The sequence below is a fragment of the Parambassis ranga genome, chromosome 6, assembly GCF_900634625.1.
Source record: "Parambassis ranga chromosome 6, fParRan2.1, whole genome shotgun sequence".
Classification (NCBI taxonomy): domain Eukaryota; kingdom Metazoa; phylum Chordata; class Actinopteri; family Ambassidae; genus Parambassis; species Parambassis ranga.
Window position 1 is genome coordinate 3,679,874 of NC_041027.1, and position 20,987 is coordinate 3,700,860.

At 43.6% G+C, this 20,987-nt stretch overlaps 1 protein-coding gene across 1 annotated transcript; it reads left to right on the forward strand.

Annotated features, from left to right (window-relative positions):
* The first annotated feature begins 272 nt into the window (after positions 1-272).
* Positions 273-19,942, forward strand: ccnd2a (cyclin D2, a). Its single transcript, XM_028408343.1, has 5 exons — positions 273-1,039; positions 2,422-2,637; positions 5,067-5,226; positions 11,765-11,913; positions 16,871-19,942. The coding sequence occupies exons 1-5, from the start codon at positions 845-847 to the stop codon at positions 17,042-17,044; spliced, it is 894 nt and encodes a 297-aa protein (XP_028264144.1). The 5' UTR covers positions 273-844; the 3' UTR covers positions 17,045-19,942.
* The last annotated feature ends 1,045 nt before the right edge of the window (positions 19,943-20,987 follow it).

The following is a 20,987-nucleotide window of genomic DNA, read 5'->3' on the forward strand; positions in this document are numbered from 1 at the left end:
GCGCAGTATTTATGGTTGCATGCCTACAGAAACTACATGCATCATGTGCTGCACTGAGCTCACAGAGATGCAGAGGACTTAGTTTAGGTAAAAATTCAAACGTCTCACCTGCATTACTGTACACGCTGTCTTCTCAAGAAGTACTTAATGCTAAGTAGCAAGTAAAACTGACACATTTGAGCCTTGTAAGGCTCAAAATATGCGTAATAATAATGCAAGAGTGACTAAAGCTGGTATCAACTCATTTAGGATTGCAATATTATGGCACTCACGCTAAATGAAGCATGATAAGAAAATAATCAGTAAAAGTAGAAAAAAACACTGTCCGTGAATGCACCATGTACCACTTAACATCACAAAGACAGAAAATTTACATAATTGTCTTATTTCGGACTAAAACAGACATAACTGCGTAAAACTGTAGTCACTCGTGAGTTGGCATGGAGTATCTCCTACCATTTTGCGCATTTTGCAAAAAAAGTTATTGCCTTTAATGAATTGAAACAAGTTTACTGAAAGTTTCACACCAGCGCGAGGGGATAGGACGGCAGCGTGTTGCGTCTGGTCTATACAGAGGTAATGAAGGGAATTGCGTCAGTGGCGCACGCAGGGCAGGCTTGAAATGCGTCTGATCTGGCCAGGCAGATGAAAGTAGAGGCGCACTGTGGGGAGAGAGGAAAAAAGTTCTCAACAAGGAGAGGCAGGACTACTCTTACGGAGCCCCTGCAGTCTCACTTTTTATGCCTCTAAAAGACTTTCCCTGCCATCTTTTTTGCATTTTTGCTCTTCAGCACTGCTTTTACGAGAAATCCTACTTTTTGACTTAAGTGAAAGCACCAGCACCATGGAGCTGCTCTGCCTCGAAATGGACACCATCATACGAGCTCGTCCCGATCCGAACCTCCTGTGCGATGACAGAGTCCTGCAGAGCTTGTTGACTATAGAGGAGAGGTTTCTACCCCAATATTCTTATTTCAAAGGCGTCCAGAAAGATATTCAGCCGTTTATGAGGAGGATGGTCGCTACTTGGATGTTGGAGGTATACCGAAACACCGAGTGCTGACAACTCGTATTATTTCCGTGCTGACTTTAAAGCCTCCTGATTTGTTTCTTCCCTTCTTTTCTGTGCGATGTTTGCAATTTCTGAGCTGTACATACACACAGAGCTTTTATTTCCGACTGCTAATTCCTCATATCAACCAAATGTGTCGCTTTCTGCAATTACTAACCATTTTTAAAGTCCGATCATGAAGACTACGTTTACGAAACTGAGAGCTGTGATATCTCTGACACGGGGGGGATTTCTTTTAAATGCCTCACACGGTGTCTGTACAAACTGCCTGCTGATTCTTTAATGTTATTATTTTAGATAGCCTGAATATTTCCATGCACACGTATGCACTCCTCGATGCAATGCTGCCTTGCGTTGTTGCATCGCCATGTTGGTTTTTACAGGAGCGCTTGTGCTTTTAAGAGGATTTACAGTGTCATAAACGCAATAACAGCGGCTAAAAGCCATCGGCAATGACAGGGGAGGGTCTCGGGTGTCCATCGAATATAGAAATGATCACAAAAAGCGTTGCAAACATTTTAGGTATCTGTTTTAAATGTCGGAGGGGGCGAGGGCCTTGTCTGTTCTTCTGCTCTTCTTCCCGTCGCGCTGCCTCACTCTGGAATTATGTTCAATTTTTGAACCTTTGTCTTATATTTCTGTTCAACACCCAACTGTAAACAATCCCGAACGCATGTGCTTTATTTTCATGTAAATATTATCGAGGTCCGACCAACTGGAGATTTTTTATTAATTTTTGAAATAAATATATCGGGTCTGCTGTGACGCACACCAGAGCAGCCGCTTGCTACTTCTCTTATATTTTGACATTTTATTCATATTTATCCCGCGTGGATTTGGATATGAATTGTCGGATATGATGTGGAAGACCCAAATGAACATTATGGTGCGAAGAAAATGGGTCTAGATAATTTATTTGTATTTTTAATTATTTTATGAAAATATGACGAATGAAAAAAAGTGTGTTTCCGTGTGCTGCGCTGTCGGGGTGTTTTTTGGCTCGGCTGATTGTGACTTGAATTCATTTCTTAGTGAATGAACTGCAGGAATGCGACTCTATTGAGCGAATGTGTTTGAGATGTATTTCATTCTTTGTTAAAATAATCTATTCGGTATTAATGTATGATGTCGCAACAGATTAGGGCTGGGCGCAAATTCTTGGCCGAGTCCCAACTATGTGTGTCATTGAATTTATATGTACTCTTTCATGTGATTAGTCATTTGTTTCGTTTTCTCATAAAAGTTTTACATACATTTCCAGTGCTGGAAAATAAGTCAGGTGACTGCTGGCTGGGTGACTGAATCCAAGTGCTCAACATTGCTCCATTGTCCTGTGTCTCTTTATTCAGGTTTGCGAGGAGCAGAAGTGCGAGGAAGAAGTTTTTCCCTTGGCCATGAACTACTTAGACAGATTTTTAGCAGTGGTACCCACCAAAAAATGTAACCTGCAGCTGCTGGGAGCAGTCTGCATGTTTCTTGCATCCAAATTGAAAGAGACTCGTCCATTAACTGCAGAGAAGCTTTGCATCTACACAGATAACTCCATCAGACCACAAGAGCTGCTGGTAAGCAACAGTTGGTTGACTATATTTCACAATTCACTTACACCTCTTAAGGATTCATGCTGTCATCATCAGCTGGTTAAAGAAAAAACGCAACTTCATCAACTTCATGACATATTTTATTGGCATCATGTCTGCTGTAGAGCATGGTTTGATTTATTTGTTTTATTAATTTCATATAAATTGGCATTAGTGTTATTAGGAAGGAAAAGACAAACACTGTGCAGTTCCCACTTCACTAAATCTGCTGCCCGGTCTCCACTTTGGGTTGCACTGCCATCAGAGGTGCATGAAAAAGTGAAAGCCTCAGTGGATTGTTCCACAAGGACTCTCTTTTTACTGTACAAGACCCTTAAGGCTTTACTGTATCCTTCCCAGCCTGTGCAGTGGTCTCCATCGCCATCTAGTGGCAGCAATTTGCCAACGAGGTCACCTGAATTCCAGCCAAAGTTCTGACTCTGTTCCTGTCAGCCAAAGAGGGAGAGACACAGAAAAAATTGGTTTTTTTTTTTAGTTTAGCTTCCATCCAAAAAATAACCGTGGATGCACACATGTCTGATATTGTGTCATGCTACATAATATCGGTCAACATTATGATACATATAACTGATAATGCTGGGTAAATCCTGTGTCATTTAAAGTAAAAAAAAAATAACATGTCATTCTCTTTATTTGATAAAGCTAGTTTGCCTTGATAACAACAGCTGCTTTCACCGGGGCAAACCAATTAATTAACTCAGTTTCACATCAGATAAGTATTTCCCTGCTGCTCTGTGGTGCTACATAAACATTCCTCAGTAAACAACAGCCAATCCCACCCATGTTGTGAAAGAGGCCACATATAATGATTCAGACGTGGCTGATGGTTGTAGCCCTGCCTTGGTCCCTGACTGGCACTGAGCCGATTACTGCAGTATATTCAAGCACACAATGAGCTGTTTTCTCATTATTTTGCACGGAAATACTTAATTTCCCATTTCTTTGATGAAATATCAGTGGCCTGCCATCGTGTTAAAGTTACTTTAAATATGCACAGCAGTATTTAATGCTGCATTTTATGAGCATTTATAAATGTCCTACCTTTGTGTTGAGACAGAAGACAAAGCACTCAGTCCTTGAACGGCTCTGCTGAGGCCTCTTCTGTATAAGGCAGTATTTTGGCTGACATGCAGATACAGGAAACAGAGATCAGCTGCTCAGGGCATGTGATCGTTTTTTTTGTCCTCATCTTTGCTAACCATTTCTTGTAAAGAGAACCACAATGTTACAAAGAAGGTGTGACCAGGAAGGCAGCATATAGAAGAAGGAAGTGGGTGCCTGCCTGACTGCTTGCCACTCTGTCAGCAGAGAAGACTGTGTTGCAAGGTTTGTCACAGTCCTTGCTGTATAGGCTTTAATTTTGCCTGCAAATACTGATGGAACAGGCTTTTGAAAGAGGGAGGCAGCCATGATAAATTGCATTGGGTTATATGTTGCAGTATTGTGCGCAGTGTCTAATAAAACCTGTGTTCAGTTATCGTCATCATCAGCTGTTTCAGCGTCTCTGCTGACAGATCAGAAAGCAGGCTGAAAAAGGTCACTGTGATTACAGGCTGGTTAGCTGGGTCAGCCATGTTGGATTGTCTCATCGCTCCATAAGTCCACGTAGTCTCTCTCTCTCTCTCTCTCCCTCTGAAAGGGAAAATGAAGAGCATCCGTTGTCCTAGTCACAAGCTTGCAGTGCGGAACCAAACCGCGAGATTTTTTCCCAAATTAGTCACCAGCTAGTCCGTTAATCACCTCCTCCTCCTCCTCCTCTAGGAAGTGAAAGTAACAATACACACTAAGAGAGGAGAGCACCACACCTAACCCAAATTTCATAGACATTCATGTACTGGCATCACATTTGGCCAGGAGATCCACACAACAATCATGTCTGAAGTTGAGGGCACTTTGGTTTGATGAATCTGGTATAGCAGAAACACTGCCCAGGTTGATTTAACTGCATTGGCACTTAATATTATTTCTACTGTAAATAGCTGATTGAGTGATGAGATAAAATCCTGCTTGACTTTCACAGCTGTTCCTGCTCAACAAACGCAGGGCTTCCTATCCATTCTCAGACTGCGCTCATACAGTCGAACCTCTGGTGGGCCTCTTTAGGAAAGTCCCCAGATGCCAGACACACACAGGCGGGAGGGAGACAGTGTTGTGAGGTCACCTGGGTTGGTGACACTGCCGGTGTTTCTCTGTTCCAGGCTCAGCCAAGCAGACCTAACATAATAACAATAATGCTTAACCTCAACATGTTCATCACTGTATAGGACCATGGTCTCACAGAGAGTCACTTTCACACGCTGAGGTTCAGCTAAACAGCTCCAGTTTTGTAACTCTGTGTATTCAGTTATCTTCTTTGCTCTCTCGCTCTCTCGTTACTCACTCTATCTCTCCAGGAATGGGAACTGGTGGTGTTGGGGAAGTTGAAGTGGAACTTGGCAGCAGTAACGCCGAACGATTTCATTGAGCACATTGTGAGGAGACTGCCACTGCCCGAAGATAAGCTGGCACTTATAAGGAAACACGTCCAGACCTTCATCGCCCTCTGTGCCACAGGTAGGACATTGTGAGGAAGTCATTTACAAAAGGTGACCTTATAGACTATGTCTTCTTCTTTTTTTCTCTTTTTGGTGTTGCAAGTGACACTTATCATGGAAAGGCTGCCAAGTCAAAGTATGCAATAATGGCTTGCATCATCATACTTTCTCATGTTGCAAAATATCTTTATCTGCACATTCTTCTCACAACGCCTCTTTTTTCAATAACATGCGGCAACAGCTCTGCTCAGAGTTGCACTGTGGGCTAGTCACAGCTAGCCATGCATTACCTCTAAAATACTCCTCCTTAAAAAGCATGTGTCACAGAAGACATTCAGACTCTTAGGTCTGATGTCCATCATCTGTCTTCTCCCAGGCTAGTATGTGGTCATGTTTTGACCACAAAGAGGTGGAGGCAGGCAGGCCGTTGTCTTTTTGCTCTTGAGGTGAATTGTTCCCCTGAGATCAAACATCCCAAGAGTCATGGGAGAGAGAGGGAGCATTTAACACGATATGAGGAGATGGTGAGGTTGAGCTGGAGAAGATGCAGGAGGGACCAGGGGACTTAGGGAAATCTAGAGGAGTGTATTGTTTTTGTACTGCCAATTCTAAGGCATGTCATGTTTTCATATCTCTTTCCCCTGCCGCCTTTCTTCTCATGCCTCCCCACCCTGCAGCTGGAGGACATGATAGCTTTCCCATGTTGAGATTCTCTATTGGGCAGATTTCTCCTGTTTGCCTCACCTCCAGCTCTATGTTCAAGACAGGCCCAAGTCACAGGCAACATGGATTTATGTCAATATTTCATGAAGAAAATCACAGATTTCATTAGTCATAATGGCACTCCTTTCGGTCTCAGTTCAACCACCACCCCCGACAGCAGCTTCATTTTGTGCAGGCCACAGACAGGAATGCAAAACACACCCCCCATGGGAAACAGCTCCTTGTACTGACATCATTTGGAGGAATGCGTGTGTAGTTCAATGAATAGATACGAGGGAGGTGACAGGTATTTACAGCTTTAAGTGATCTTCTGTGTGTGTCTGTTGTGTAATAGATATGATAGAGAAGGAAACGTTTGCAATGGAAGTTCATGTTTTCTGCTTTTGGCTATTTCTCTCCATATTGCTCTCCCTGTACCTCTGACTCCTTATTTTGTGCCAGCGCATTAGTGTCTAGAATGACAGCGTGTCAGTGATCGGACCTATTCCCAAAGCAACATTGTGAAAGACTTAGCATGCACTTTGTCCTTAATTGCTTCAATGAGGCAGTGGAAATAAATTTACAAGCCTCCTGGAGTGATCCTCCTGACATTGTATTTTAGGAGGGAGGCTTTCTGGAGATCGCTCAGGATCAGCAACAGGCCATTTATCTGTGTGTACACTCTCCTCAGACTTGAAGCCAGGCAAACAGAAAGTGATGCCATAGTGCAGAGAAAGAGAGAGAATGTGAGCACTTCAACAATTTGGTGCATCTGAAGATCTCTGGGAATTTGAAACCCCACTTGGGGAACCTTCCCAGCTGTAAATCTTTGGGTTATCTGGTGAGACTCCTCCTTGAGACTTCTTCTGAACAAAGTGGAGAAGGTAAAGACACAGCAGAAGGAGGAGATCTCTCAGGAGGATTTACATTTGCAAGACAGTTGACAACGGGTCACCTGTGGCCTTCCTATTCCATACAGTCTCATTCAGCCCACCTCCCACCACTACTCCCCACGATCCCTATACTGAAAAAGAAAACATGCATAAAACCATGGTTCTCTGTTTTCAAGGGAACAAGAGAGAGAAGAGGAGAAGTGGAGAATAAGGCCTCTCATTCCTAATGGCTCCTCTCTTTTGATGAAACAGTTCCGTTCGGGCCACTCGGTGGGATTTTGTCAGGTGGCGCAGGCTGGCTCTGTATTAATTAATAACATTGGCTGGTCCATTCAGGGCTATGCAAATGGCTCGGGGGCTCAGCTAGAGGCTGGGAGAAAGGAGACAAAAGGCTTGGCCCTTACATTTCATATGCAGAGCCATGTGAGGGTCAGCGCTGCAGGGCCACTTGATAGGAAACACCAGCATTTCCCTCAGGCAGGCCGCCGGATAATAGTCCAGAAACAAGCTCATTAAGGGAGATTATGAACCTCCATTCCTACACACAGACACCAAGCACTCCGAGCTTCCTCTTCTATTCTTATTCAATTGAGGCAAAGTGGGAGAATGGACGGGGTACATGGGGCAGACAGATGCACCCCAACCTGTCTGCTGCGGTTATTGAGCTCCGTCTTCTCACCATATTGCCAGGGATTATGGTGTATTTTTTTCATATGGGATCCAATACCCTTCGCTGTAATGGTATGCATGGAATGGTGACAATGGTCATAGAAGTTGATCAAAAGAAAATTCTGGATTGGGGCCAATTTGGCTGTCCAAGAGAGGGTCAATTTTCCTGAAGGACACAATGAAGATTTTGCTACACATTGGGATCTAAATAACCAGCCATTGAAGAAACTGAGTACTCGTTCTTTTGTCTCTGAACAGTATTTGATTACCTCTTTTTCTGGTATGTGGAAGTGTCTTTGAACTATGTGAGAAGTAATTTGATGATTAACTGGTTAGTTTCTTTGAGACAAACTAATGATTCACTAGCTGACAAACATGATGGAAGTCAAGATCACTTCTACAAAGTAATAAATTATACATGCGGTACAAAGCACATAAACACTGAACTTGTCTTCATATTCTATTCTATTCTATCCTATTTAATAGAAAGTCAAACCTCATTTTTTTTTTCCAATAGTGACCGCTCAATAATTCTATGATTCATAGGTCTTCTTTTATTTTGGCTGCTAAGCCTAGAGGCAGGAATGTTCCTTGGTAGCTTCCGCTTCAAGAGGCTGCTGGATGGAGAATCCCCTCCAGGCTCCATGTCAGCTTTCTAGAGTTGGATGATTCATCTCAGATGTGGTCAATAAAAAAGGTCTTTACCGGTGTTTGTTTACATAAAACCCCCTTCATGTTTGGTGAGTCAGAACCTCGACAAATTGGCCACCTCCTCCAACAAATTATCATTTCTCTGCACGCTCCACTGATGTGAGGAATCATGTCCGGTTTGGGATGCACTGTCAACAGATGAAGCAGGAAGAATCCTCCTGACAGTGTTTGCCAAAAAAATGTGACACATGGGGTGAATCATCAAGTGGCATGTCCTGAGTTCTCTCCCTTCTTCACCTCACTGGTGTAATCAGCACCACACTATAAATACTGTGGCGGCTGAGTCACACCAGGAACACAAAGAAATACAATTTTTCCTTGCTTTAAATGATACACTTATACCACTGAAAGAAAATCAATGTTTAATTCAGATCTTTTAAAGCTTACATGTTTGCTTAAGAGGTCATGCTAACCACAAAGACTAACATTTGTGATCTGAAGGAAAGTAAATGTTGGTTTTAGCTAGCTTGACCTAAACATTTGCTAAACAGTTGCTTCCATTTTTGCAAGGGTTTAGGGATAAAGACAGACATAATGGTTTTGAACAGCTGGATTCTTCCAAACTGTAAGCATTTAAGCATCAGTTTTGTGTTCTTCCAATGTGGCGCGTGCTCCGATGCCCCCCACCCTCGATCTGTATTCTCCTCAATGCTGATGTTACCAGTGCCTGAGGGCTGCAGCTGTGACAGTGGAGATGATAGCGAAAGGCTGAGTAGAGCTGTCACAGGATGCTACAATTAAGAAGGAATTCTGCTTTCTGGCAAATGAGCTGAAATCACAGTTTGAGCAGGGTGTGTGACGCACACTCTCCCAAGTTTTGTTTTTTGTTTGTCTCCAGAGTGACAGGCTGGAAGAAGATGTAATGGAGTATGACAGCTTGCAGTATCAAGTTATTGTTTCTTAGTTGGCAGTTCTTCCCACTGTGAAAGAACTTCTCAAGCCCTGTTGGGAATTTGTTGTCTGTGCATCTCGGAGAAGCCACACTAGGTGGACTGTCTGAGTAGTTCTTCACAGAATTTGTTTTGACTACCAGCCCGTGGTGCATTAGTGGTGAAACACACTATCCCAAAATGATCTTTGTTTGTTTTTTTACCCTAATCAGTCAGCAGGCTCCAAACCCTCATAATGCTACTCCTTTAATAAACATGGTCAATGAGCACTGCATGTATACAAGACTCTGATTTAAAGCACTGGAAGGAGAGGAATGGAAGAAAGGAGAGTTTGGGCTTTTTTTCTGTTCTTCTTTTGGCTGTTGATCAACTTTCCAACTTTAATTAATTTACAATTTTAATGTGCATACTGTGCATTGCAGCCACCCAGAAGGAGTGGACCATGTAGGGCAGCAGACTGTGTGACCAGGGGGCTGGGGGATGAAGTTTCATGGGGTAGGAACATGGAGGAATGGAGACGAGGGGGCACAGGGAGGAGAAAGGGCCATTGAAGGGGGTGAGAGGCGTGCAGGCCAGACAAGCCAGCCGCTGCTCACAGGGAGCTTTCCATCGCAGGCGTCCCCACTCAGCTACATACACTGTTTATCCTCAACATGAATATCAATGAGGGTCTCCTAAAATACAGCCATTCTTCCCCCCACATGCAGCAGCCACCAGGCCAGAGTGTCAGCCCGCATCGGCTGCACGCGCACGTCCTTGTTCTGCTACAGACCTGTCTTGTCTTGAGTGCGAAAAATCAGCTTGCTGCCCACTGCCTGCCACTCAGCTCTCCCACAAACCTACATCTGTGCTGTGTGTGTGTGTGTGCCAGTGTGTGTCTGCATCTTAAAGCATGCAGTGCATTGTTTCTTGCCTGTGTCTCTAAGGTGTCTGTCGCCTTGCCTGTCAGTTTGTGCTCAGTGCACACTTACAGTAAATCCATGTATGCCTTTGTCGTTTTACCCCTCGATAGAAAGTTGTGCTCTTACAGCAGTGATGTAATGCTGAGGGGCTTTGTGTGCTCTTTCCTCTTGGCTCGAGGTAGCCTTTAATAAATCGCCCATTGGCAGAGGCCCAGCAGCTAACACAGGGGTGTATAATAAGTTCATTTATTTGTCAACACTGAGCCCACAAGATGAGAAAGCGCCTGGCTGTGCATGTTAAAAAGGCAGTGAGGGGCTGCCTTTGCAGCTATCAAAGGGCCTACCTCTTTGATTCTAGATAAAAAAAAAGGAAGAAAAATCTCCTTCAGAGCCATCGCACGCAGTTTGCTTTGCAATTGAATATGGCAATATGTTAATGTGCAGGCTGTTTCTTTGCCCTCACTGCCCACTCCTTGAGCCCATAGGTGGCCCAGGAACAGAGAAATGCTCTCGGGGAGGGGAAGGTGGGGGTTGGACGGGAGGCAGGAGGTGAGGGTCACTGGAGGGCGACTCTTTTCTTCTTCCAAAACCTCACAAGGATCTGGACAGAGACTTGAGAGTGATGTGCAGCAGAGTTGTCTACCCCCCCTCCACGCCCACCACCATCCCTTCTTTTCTCTCCGTTGCCTTGTCGCCATACCGTCCATCCCTCCCTCTTCATCTTCCTCCCCCTGTCGACCCCCTGTCTCCATGTCCAGCCACAGTCTTTGTCCAGCCTGTCTCGCTGAATTGGTATCAGCAGAGAGGGGATGGATGCTGTGTCTCTCAATTGGGTGAAATGAGGTGATGACTCTGGACAATGGAGTCACACTCTTCTGCCTTCCCTCTCACAGGCCCGCCACTCTATTAATATGCTAAAAGATAGGAGGGCCGCCAATGCAAACCACTGCCTGTTGTAGCAACAAAGACTGGGGCATGTGTGCCATTCACTGGTCCATCTAAGCAGGCCATGTGTTGTCCAAAAAGAAAGGTAGAAGTTGAGCAAGACATAAAGAGAGAATAGAGAATGTGTGTGTGTGTGTGTGTGTGTGTGTGTGTGTGTGTGTGTGTGTGTGTGTGTGTGAAGAGAAAAAAAAACTCTCTTTCCCTGACTGTCTGCCTCCCTTGCTCTCTCTCCCTCACTGTATGCCAGTTGCCTTGCCTTTTCGGGCTTCTGGCCCGTTCACAAGCTGTCTCATTTGCATTATGAATGACAGTGAGGGGAGCTAACAAGGTTATTGGTCTTTGAGACGCACGCCTGTGACCACACGTGGAAAAAGGACCTACAGCAGTGCGCATTGGCAAAGGCACTGAGCCTCTTTATTCCTCCTTTTCCAAGCGCTATGGGGCTTTTTTCAGCAAGCACACGATTTACTCAGGAGATGGAAGAAAAGGGGCCGGGCTGGGGAAAGGGGGACTGGATTGGGGAGCGGGTGAGGGTGGTTGCTTTTCAGCTCCTTTACAAGCCAAGTGAACCCTCATTATCCAGGCCTCTGGTCATTAGTGAGCACTGCGTTCAGACCCAGTGCAATAGAAGGAGTATTTACTAGCTGACTGCTAGATTACCAAGTCATATTGTCTCGGGGAGGGATGTATCTGCATCGCTCTTTCAGTTAAAAAGTGCAATTTTACAAACTGCCAAAAATTTACCAAAATTTATCCACCGAAGGCTCCTTGAATAAATACTTTTTTATATAATCCAATACCACTGAAGGCACATTTAACTGAATCAGGATTTCTTCTCCTAACAGATTTCAGTTTCGCCATGTACCCTCCCTCCATGATTGCTACAGGAAGTGTGGGGGCAGCAATCTGCGGCCTACAGCTGGACTCAGCTGACCAGTCACAGTGGGGTGACAATCTGACAGACCTGCTGGCCAAAATCACAAACACAGAAGTGGTGAGTTTATTTTATACTCATATCTAGAGCACTCACTGCAGCTATGTTGACATACTTTAAAAAAACTGAATTCCAGTGTGGTTTTGTTAGTCGAGGTTTAACTAAGAGGTTGATATTTGAGTCTAAGGGGATGTTTCTGAGTAATACATGAACGAGGGTGAGTAAATGCTAGTATCACAGTAGACATCAGTTAATCGTTCACAGGGTTTTACCTTAGTACTGTTGCAGTAACTATTATGATTCAACCTGAATCAGATGCCTCACACACAGGCAGCTTTTATCTCCTCAGTCAGTTTATGTCTCCAGTGAAATGCCATAATTAAGTCATCACACAGTTTTACAGTTTGTTACTGTTAACAAACAAGCTCAGTTTTTTTAACAAACTTCTGAGGGAAAATATTGCTCTTAAGAAATGTCACATGTTTGTTGAGGCTGCATTTATGCAACAGCACAAAATGTTGAAATGTCACTGTTAACTGGAATCAACATTCCCACAAACCCATTTTGGGGGAGATTTACTAACAGTATGTACTGATAACACCAAAAAGTGTCAGCTTACTGACAAACAATTTACTGGATTTAAAGGTTGCACATGGCAGGTTTTGTTTCCCGTCCATCGGACCAGTCTACACCTCTCAAATTTAAAGGTTCCTCAAAAATGAGCCAAGTTCAGAGCTGAATGTCTGCCAGGCTCTTGTGTGACTGTCTCAGTGCAATGAATGTTGCAGTGGTGGTTGAGCTGAGTGCAAACACAGGCAAGGGCCCATACTGATGCCTGGCTTTCATCACACAGAAGGGAGAGGGCTTCAGCTTGCTATAGATCACTACAGTGAGTGAGTTGTGGGTGGAACAGCAGAAGGCAAAAGGAGTGAAACTGTCAGATAATTAAAACAGTGGAGTTATGAAGGTATTACTCTCTATGGGGAAATTAGTCTACTGGATTTGACCCATCTGAACTGTTCAGGAGCAGTGGGCAGCCACAGAGTAGTGCTCAGGGACCTGCTCCAGTTCTGAAGCCACTGCCTTGGCAGGAGTACTCTTAATACCAAACATGATGAAAAAGGCTTTTGGTTAGTAATAGCAGACTTAATACAAACATTTGAGTAAATGTGTGCACAGTGCACTGGGAGCAGATCAGCGGGTATGACACTGATCCCAAGCATCAGCCCTGGTATGTTAAATTCTGTCCTAAAAGGAGGTGAAGGAGGAGGAGGAGGAGTTAGAAGAAAGCTGTTGAAGTGTGAAAAGGACACTGAGGGGGTGGCATGCCTCCCTTGCGACAATCAGCCCTCTCTCATCTCCTCCTATGGTCCATAATGCATCACTGCTGGAAAGCATGGCTCCCTCTGGTGCGAGCTGTGTGAAGTCTCGCTCAGCAGCTGAGGAAAAACAAATAGCTGGCCTCAGCCGCACAGGGCCTCAGTGTGTTTAGGCTGCAAGGTCTTAGACTTGAGGGAATTAAGTCGCTGTGTGTATGATCAACTCCTTGCATTCCTGGGTTTAGACAAGCCATGGCTCGCAGTCAACACAGAAGGCAATGCAGAGGGCATATTTTCTAATTCAATATATATATATAATATAAGAGGCTTTATATAAACTGCTTAGTAGCCAACCAAAACGTAACATTTTTGGTTAAAACATTTCATGAACTTACATTAGACTTATGCGCCACTTGATGAAAAAACCCCAAACTGGTTGTCAACGTGAATAAGTGGTTATTTGTTCCCCCTATTGCTGAGTTTTCGTATCATTCTAGCTGAGTTTCTCATATCTACCTTCTTCTCACGAAAGCCTAACCATGTCATTTTGACACCCAAAGGCCATATTAAGGTGACTGTTTGAGCAAGAGTCCAAATACTTACACATAACATACTGTATTTGATTTTTGCCTGCGGTACAGTCGCTCGGCAAGATGCAAAGCAGCATCTTGGCCAAAGAGCCAGGCAAAATATGAAGGGAAAAAAAGCAAGTTTCTCTGTAGCAGCTTCTGCCAACAGCGTCGTGGCCAACGCCACCTCCCTGGCACCCCGCTGGTATCTGTGGTATCCAGAAGCTGTGGTTCTCCGGGGGAAATGTGATAGGGCCAAGTCACCATCTCGGGCAACTGGAAGAATGTGTGTTGCTTCACATACACACCTGATGTGGTCAACAAGGGCAGCAGATGGAGCTATGTGTCATAAAGTCCAGGGGAAAAAATGTGCATGAATGTGTTAAGTTTGGGGTAAAAAAAAAAAAAAGAAAAAACCTGGAATTCAGTCAGACATGATGTTGCCATTTTTTCTTTCTGTTTAAAGCAGGACATAAAGGTTAAAGAAGTGCAAAGGGTTAAGCCCACCACTTCCTAGATTTAGTTGTTTTGACACTTATTCTCTCTCATTCATCTTTTTTTCATTCATGGTCACACACTAAGACACCGGAAACACATTTTCCCCATTTCTCCTTTTGTTCCTGTTTTGGTTCCTTTTTTTTCACCATGGTTTCCATTAACAGTTTGCAACAAAGATTGATTATTAGGAAAAGATTATCTAATATATCACAGCCTGTGGCATCACCAGTTGTGATGTTTCTGCACGTTGTGTATAAAAAGAAAGAAACAGAAGAAGGTCACATTTTCTATTGTAGCTTGTGTAAATTCAAGTCATGTGGTGACTTCTTCTTATTTCCACTGTCAGCCCCCGGATATTTTGTTTTAAGATTCCCTGAGATCTTTAGTGTGTGTGTGTGTGTGTGTGTGTTTCAGCTGTCTGACCACCAAGTCCTCCCGGAGTAGCTAACACTGTCTTGTGTGGTGCAGTCAGCAGTTAAAACACATTCCATGGCCTCACACATTTCTTCCTTTTGGTTTTGTCTGTCTGCACGACTTCCCCCTACTGCCAGTGTCACAAAGGCCGCCCAGGGATAATGTGCATGCCTTAAATTGTCAGAAAGACAGATTGTTGCAGCATGATGTATGCTTGAGGTGGGGCAGATGGAGGACTGTAACGACAAGGGAGGATCTGAGGTGGTCACGAGTTTTCCGGTTTGAGGGTACAAAATAGGATGCTTCATTATAGAACTACCTCCCATGGCCGATTTATTCCATGCATTTGGCCCCTTCATTGTCCAAGTACCTAGAGCTTCTCTGAAAACAGCGCTGGTGTTTCCAGTAGTCACACATTGAAGTCATTAAAGGTTCTTGAATAAAGCCCATGGGGCTTGGCATGGGATCCGAACTGCCGCTCTGAGAGCGGCAGAGGCGGAGGGGGAGAATGTCTTTTAAGAAGCGAAGGCGTGCATTCTTGCGGTAAGACACAGGCAGTTCCTTTACATGTTCTGTGCTTTACTTAATTTTCTCACAGGAATTGAGATTTTATGACCAATGGGGCACATGTTGGTGGGAAGATTTTGTGTGTGTGTGTGTGAGTGTGCACACCCCCACATTAGTGGCCAGCCTCTGGAGAAGATTAAGGGACAGGCACTGGTCGGGTTTCCTTCTCGTCAGACTCACTGCTGGAAAAAAAATGTTCTCGCAGAGGCATGGTGCCCAGTTCAGTCCAACCTCCTCAACATCAAATCAGTCTTCTCCAATTGTGAAACAAAGAACTTACTTCAGCTTATCATTTGTAGAATTGAAAATAGAAGAGATGTCAGTAGAGGATGTACTTCACACAGACTTCAGAGATCAGCAATAAAGGCAGATTCATTTTATCAACTGTATGCAATGCCTAACATTTCAGCAAGATACTAGTTTTGGAAGTTAAGCAAGTATCTTCCAACATGGTGCATGTCTCACCCTGCAATGCGTCATGCTGTTTAACCTCTGACATGCTGACCTTTTGTCACTCAGCCCCGTGCAGCTCCCTACGAGCAATTCTGATGTGAGTTAGGGCTCCGCTCTCATTTCATCAAGGCCCAGCGGCACTAGAGGCTATAACACAGGCTCAAACTGTGGCCCATCAGGTTTAAATTAGCTGTAAATTTCTAAAGAATGTCTCCCTGCTTCACAAGCAGTGCACTTTCACCCATCTCTCAGTCATGATTCCCACAGATGCCTGCCGCTTTAAGGCAGGGGGGGGATTCATGCATGTGCGTGCATGTGCAAAGCTGAATGCAAATAACGCAGCTTCTCTTGATTTTATAATGTTTCACCACCAGAGAGCAGCAGTAGTTAACTATCAACAGGAACTTTTATATTAGTTTGCAGCGTTGCAGCAGTGTTCTGATCTTTTAATGACTGTTACTCACCTTAAAACAGATTGACCTTTCTCTGACGCTCCTGCTAACAACCCATTCAGCACTTACCCTCCCCCTTTCCACTTCCCCTGAGAGCTCTCTCTTCCTACACTGTGTTGTCCCCTCTCTCAACCCTCCATCAGGGAAGGATATGAGGCCTCAGTGCTGCTGAGGGGTGCTTCTCCCAGGTGGATTCTCAGATTGCCTCGGTGGCCTTTGATGGTGAAAGTCGAGGCGGCCAGGTCTCAGATGGATCCCCTGCAGGCAGGCAGGCACACAGACTGGCTCTCATTAAAAAAGCACCACCTTTGTGTTCCCACAGGAGGTGGATGTAATTAACATAGCTTTAATACTACCTGTGTTTTCAGCCGCTGTTGTCAAGGCTACTTCTGTTTGGGTTTTGTGTGTGTTTGGAAATGGCAAAGGTGGTGGAATAGGTGGGGGAGGCAGTAGTATGCACACAGTGATATGTATGTGTATGCCTGTGCACACGTGCACGTGAGGACTATAGGGGTGGTATTCAGTGCACAACCCTGGTGGGCTTATGTAATGCCTGGGTCTGGTCTGTGTCTGCACTCATTTTTTGGCAGTAGCCAAAGCAGGTAAAAAATGAGACGGAGGTCATTTAAAATCTTGGAAATAAAATAAATATTAAAAATAATAGCTGACTTGAGTTAAAAGTGAGAGAAATTCCTGCAAATTGGAGATTAGTAACAGCTTGTTCTTGTTATTGTTTGCTTTACAGGATGTTCTTAAAGAGTGCCAGGAGCAGATCGAGCGCGTGTTGGTGAGCAGTCTACGCGAAGGGCGGCAGCAACAGCAGCAGCAGCAGCAGACTCAGAGAGGCCCCAGTGGGAAAGGCCTGGACGAGCTGGATCAATCCTCCACCCCGACAGACGTCCGTGATGTCAACTTGTGAACCACCAGAGGGCATCATTGCACAATTTACAAAATCAAAACAAAAAAAAGAAGAAAAAAACTCAATTTTCTTAAAAGCTGAAAAAAAGAACAAAAGAACAAAAAATGTTAAAAACACAAGCCCTTTAAAGAAAAGAACAATGCTTGCTAGTTTTTTGTAGATTTTCTGTTCTTCAAAAAAAACAAAAACAAACAACAAAAACACCTGCACACAAAATAGTTTTTTTTTTAATAAGTTCTAAAAAGCAACAAATTGATACAAGATGAAGCTCTGTGGTGCCTTGGATATACAGAAGGGAAGCCAATCATCTTTGCATTCTGCTTTTGATTGTATAGTATGACCTTTAAGTTATATTTTAACCCATAGCTTGATACCTAGGCTGTTATGGTAGACTGGTGGAAACCATTCAGAAACTGCATACATGGGATCACAGCAGGGCCTTCTTCTTTTTCTTTATGGGTATTATCACTTTTACATTCGTGGCTCGTGTCAGAGGAAGCATGTTCAAGCTCCTAGACTGACACACGCGTGTGTGTTGAGGGTGAGACAGAGAAAGCCGTGAAAACATTATGCTAAGAGTCAGAAGAGCCGGGATGATGATAACTATTAGTAGTATTAGTAATTATTATAAATATTATCATTGGACACATTTGGAACTGATTAGTAGAGATCAATAAGCTCCATTTGTCAGGCTGCTTCTGTGTGTCAGTTGCAGTATGTGTGTGCATGTGAGTGTGTGTGATGGATGATGTACAGTCAGCGTGTGTGAATGTTATATGTGGTCTCTATTAATAGTGTGCATTCTACGCCGTCAAGCACTTGAGCAAAGTTGTAGACTTCCGGTTCGATGTTAAAATACAATGGAGTAAGCCGAGGCTACACACACTTTGTCAATCCATTTAACAGGGCATCTATGCTAGTATCACTGCCATACATTATCAGAATGTCATGGTTCTTCCTGACTGACTCATGCATGAATCATGAGGTGACAGGGAAAAAAAAGATCTGGAAAGAGAGGATGTAGGAAAAGGGACTTTTACACAGAGCCCCTTATCTTTCTAAGGTCATTTTTCCCTCTGAGGTGTCCCACCTTAGGCTCATTGGTGACATGAGGTCTTTGTTTATTACTGCCATTGTGATCATAAAACATTACAGATACAGATACTTCACTCTTCTTTGTGTTGTAACGATGTTGAGTTTCCTTAGTTGTGTAAAGCTGCCAGACAAGAGGAGCGTTGGTTTGTACAGCATGTGAGCACATGTGAAAACAGGACAGAGAGGACAGTGTCTGGAAGAAACTGCCCCCCTGTATTCATTAGCAGGGAGGACACAAAGCGAGGCGAGGATAGGTGTAGAAAGAGAGTGACGACTATGAAGTCAACCAGGAACTGTGGAAGGTGCATGATTGCTCGCCGCAGGATGAAAGAGGATTTTAGCAGTGCAGGAGCATGCTGCTGTGTAGGAGATGTGGATGATGATGATGAACAAGAACACACCCACAGGCCTCACAATAACTTCTGCATGGATGTGTGCAAAGTAAGCAAAAAAGTTTCTTACATGGAGCTAAGACCGAGGATGAGGATTCTTTTTTTTTTTTTTTTTTTTTAGGGGCGTGTTGGGCGGTTTAGAGGATTACTTGGTTAGAGGATGATAATTTACTGTCAATGCATCTGGAGTCCCACATAGGGTTGTTTTCAGCTCCCCTATATGATTTCAATGGCAAAGCACTTTGAGAACATGCTCCCCAGGAGGTTATGTAAAATGGTGGTGATTGGAGGTGAATGGCTCTTTTCCTTTTTTTTCCCACATTAGCCTTTTCTTTGGTTTACTTTGTAGGGCTGGTTTCCCAATCTTCATACAAACCCTTAACAAGCAAGATTTAAACCTTATAATAAGAGGACATTCTGATTAAAAGATAAAAACATTCCTACTCATCCAAAGTTGATGGGGAGAATTTAAAAAACTACCAATACAAATTGAAAAATGCCTTCACACATAGAGAGAGAGAGAGAGAGTTCTGATCCATGGGGTCTATTTGAGTTTCTCTTTCATTGTCAAGAAATATTTGTTTTTACTTGAATTTAGTTTTTTTCTTTTTATTTATCATCACAGCCACAGAGAGCCACACGGGGCAGCGATGAGCTACTAGAAAGGGTGGTCGGAACATCCCGTATTTGCACATGTTCTTCAAAGGGCAATGTTATTCAAAACCACCTTAACCTATGTGAGTTGCAGCAGTCGGTCAGTTGTTTTTTGTTTTGTTTTTTTTTTGTTTCTTTTTAATGGTGCTGGCTTGTTTAGGGCCGCCTCAGGCATGTCAGCGTCTGTTGGTGGACACGTCTGTCCCCTGTGAGCTTTGCTGCTTCAAATCATTGGCAAGGGGGATTCATGCAGGCATCAGACATCAGCAGGTGTCTTTAACCTTTTTTTTTTATCAATGATGCTATGTGACTTTGCTGAGTGTGTGTTTGTCAGTCTGAAGAGAAAACATGGGGATCCAATGTTTTTCAGTAAAACTGAGCAATTTAATGACATGTTTTGCCAAAATGTCCCCATTTGGATATCTGCTATATGACCCCCTTTCAGTTTGCCTGATGTAAGCTCTCTCCCAAACTTAATGGTTGTGATTTTTCCTTTCTTGCAATTTTGTCATTGCATGTGTTATATATATTGAGACCACCTTGTCAATTTGTGTTTTGATATGTTTTTATGGGGTGACCAGACCCGCAAAAGGGGTTTTTCTAAGATTTAGAGATACTGTATTCCAAAGTGAAGAGAGGACAGAGGAGGAGGAGGTGTGAAGACATCAACAAAAAAAAGTGTCAATATTTTATTGTTGTCTTTTTGCGCTGCTAAAAGCTATGAATTTGTTTCATTTATACAAAAAAAATAACATTACCTAGTCGTGATGTGTCACTTGAGTGTGCTGCTATTTTATAAACATTTGTATTATAATATAATTATTTTACTGCTTAAGAGATACATTCAGAAAAAAACGAAGTAGATGGTGATAGAAGAACATGAAATGAGTATTCGACTGGAAATGTTCTTTGTACAGTTACACGGTTTGCTTAGATAGCATGTCTCCTTCTTTCCCCTTTATTTTGTTTTTATCTATTTTTGCTCTCCTTCAGTCACATTCTGCATCAGTGGTATTTCCTATACCTCAGGATTACTGGACAAAACACACACACACATTCATCACCTATACCTCTGCAGTTAGGGAGCCTGGAACGGAGGAGATGGAAAACAGTGGAGAAAAAAAACATCTGATAATGATCATTTTTGTGGATTGTTCCCACTGTTGTTTTTTTTTTTGTTTGTTTGTTTTGTTTTGTTTTGTTTTGTTTTTTTTTTTGGGGGGGGGGGGGGGGGGCAGGAAATATGCAAGGCTTCAACTTGGACTATACTGGAGGGGGGCTTCAAGCATGTTCATGTCTGTCCATGATGGTGCTACATCCGACCCGAGAGAGAGAGAGAGGTGGGGGTGGGGGGGGGCAAAAAAGCATTCCTGTGATGGCCAAAGTACAGTTCTTGCTTTATACAACCACAATCACTATGAATGTCACTAACCATTGGATCCTGTATATGACACAAATGTCTGAAATGTTGTGTCTGTGTGTGTGTGTGCGCGCGCACCATTGGAACAGGGTTTTGAGCTACACTTGTTGTGTCCAGTCATAAATTTTCTGATATCTGGAAGTTTCAATGGTGCAGATTTCCCCCCTTTTGAGAATCACCCCCCACACACACACACCTCCCAGCCCCAACACCCCCTCTCCCCAAACCCTCCACCCCCCTCCACTGTAACTCATATCATGTACCTCAAATGTCTGTTGCACAACCTCTGTTCAATAAACTTCTGCTTTAAAGGGTGTGACACCACATCAGCTCAGTATTTCCCATGCCTGTTTTCCTTTTCAGCTGTGCTTGTGATTGTCTC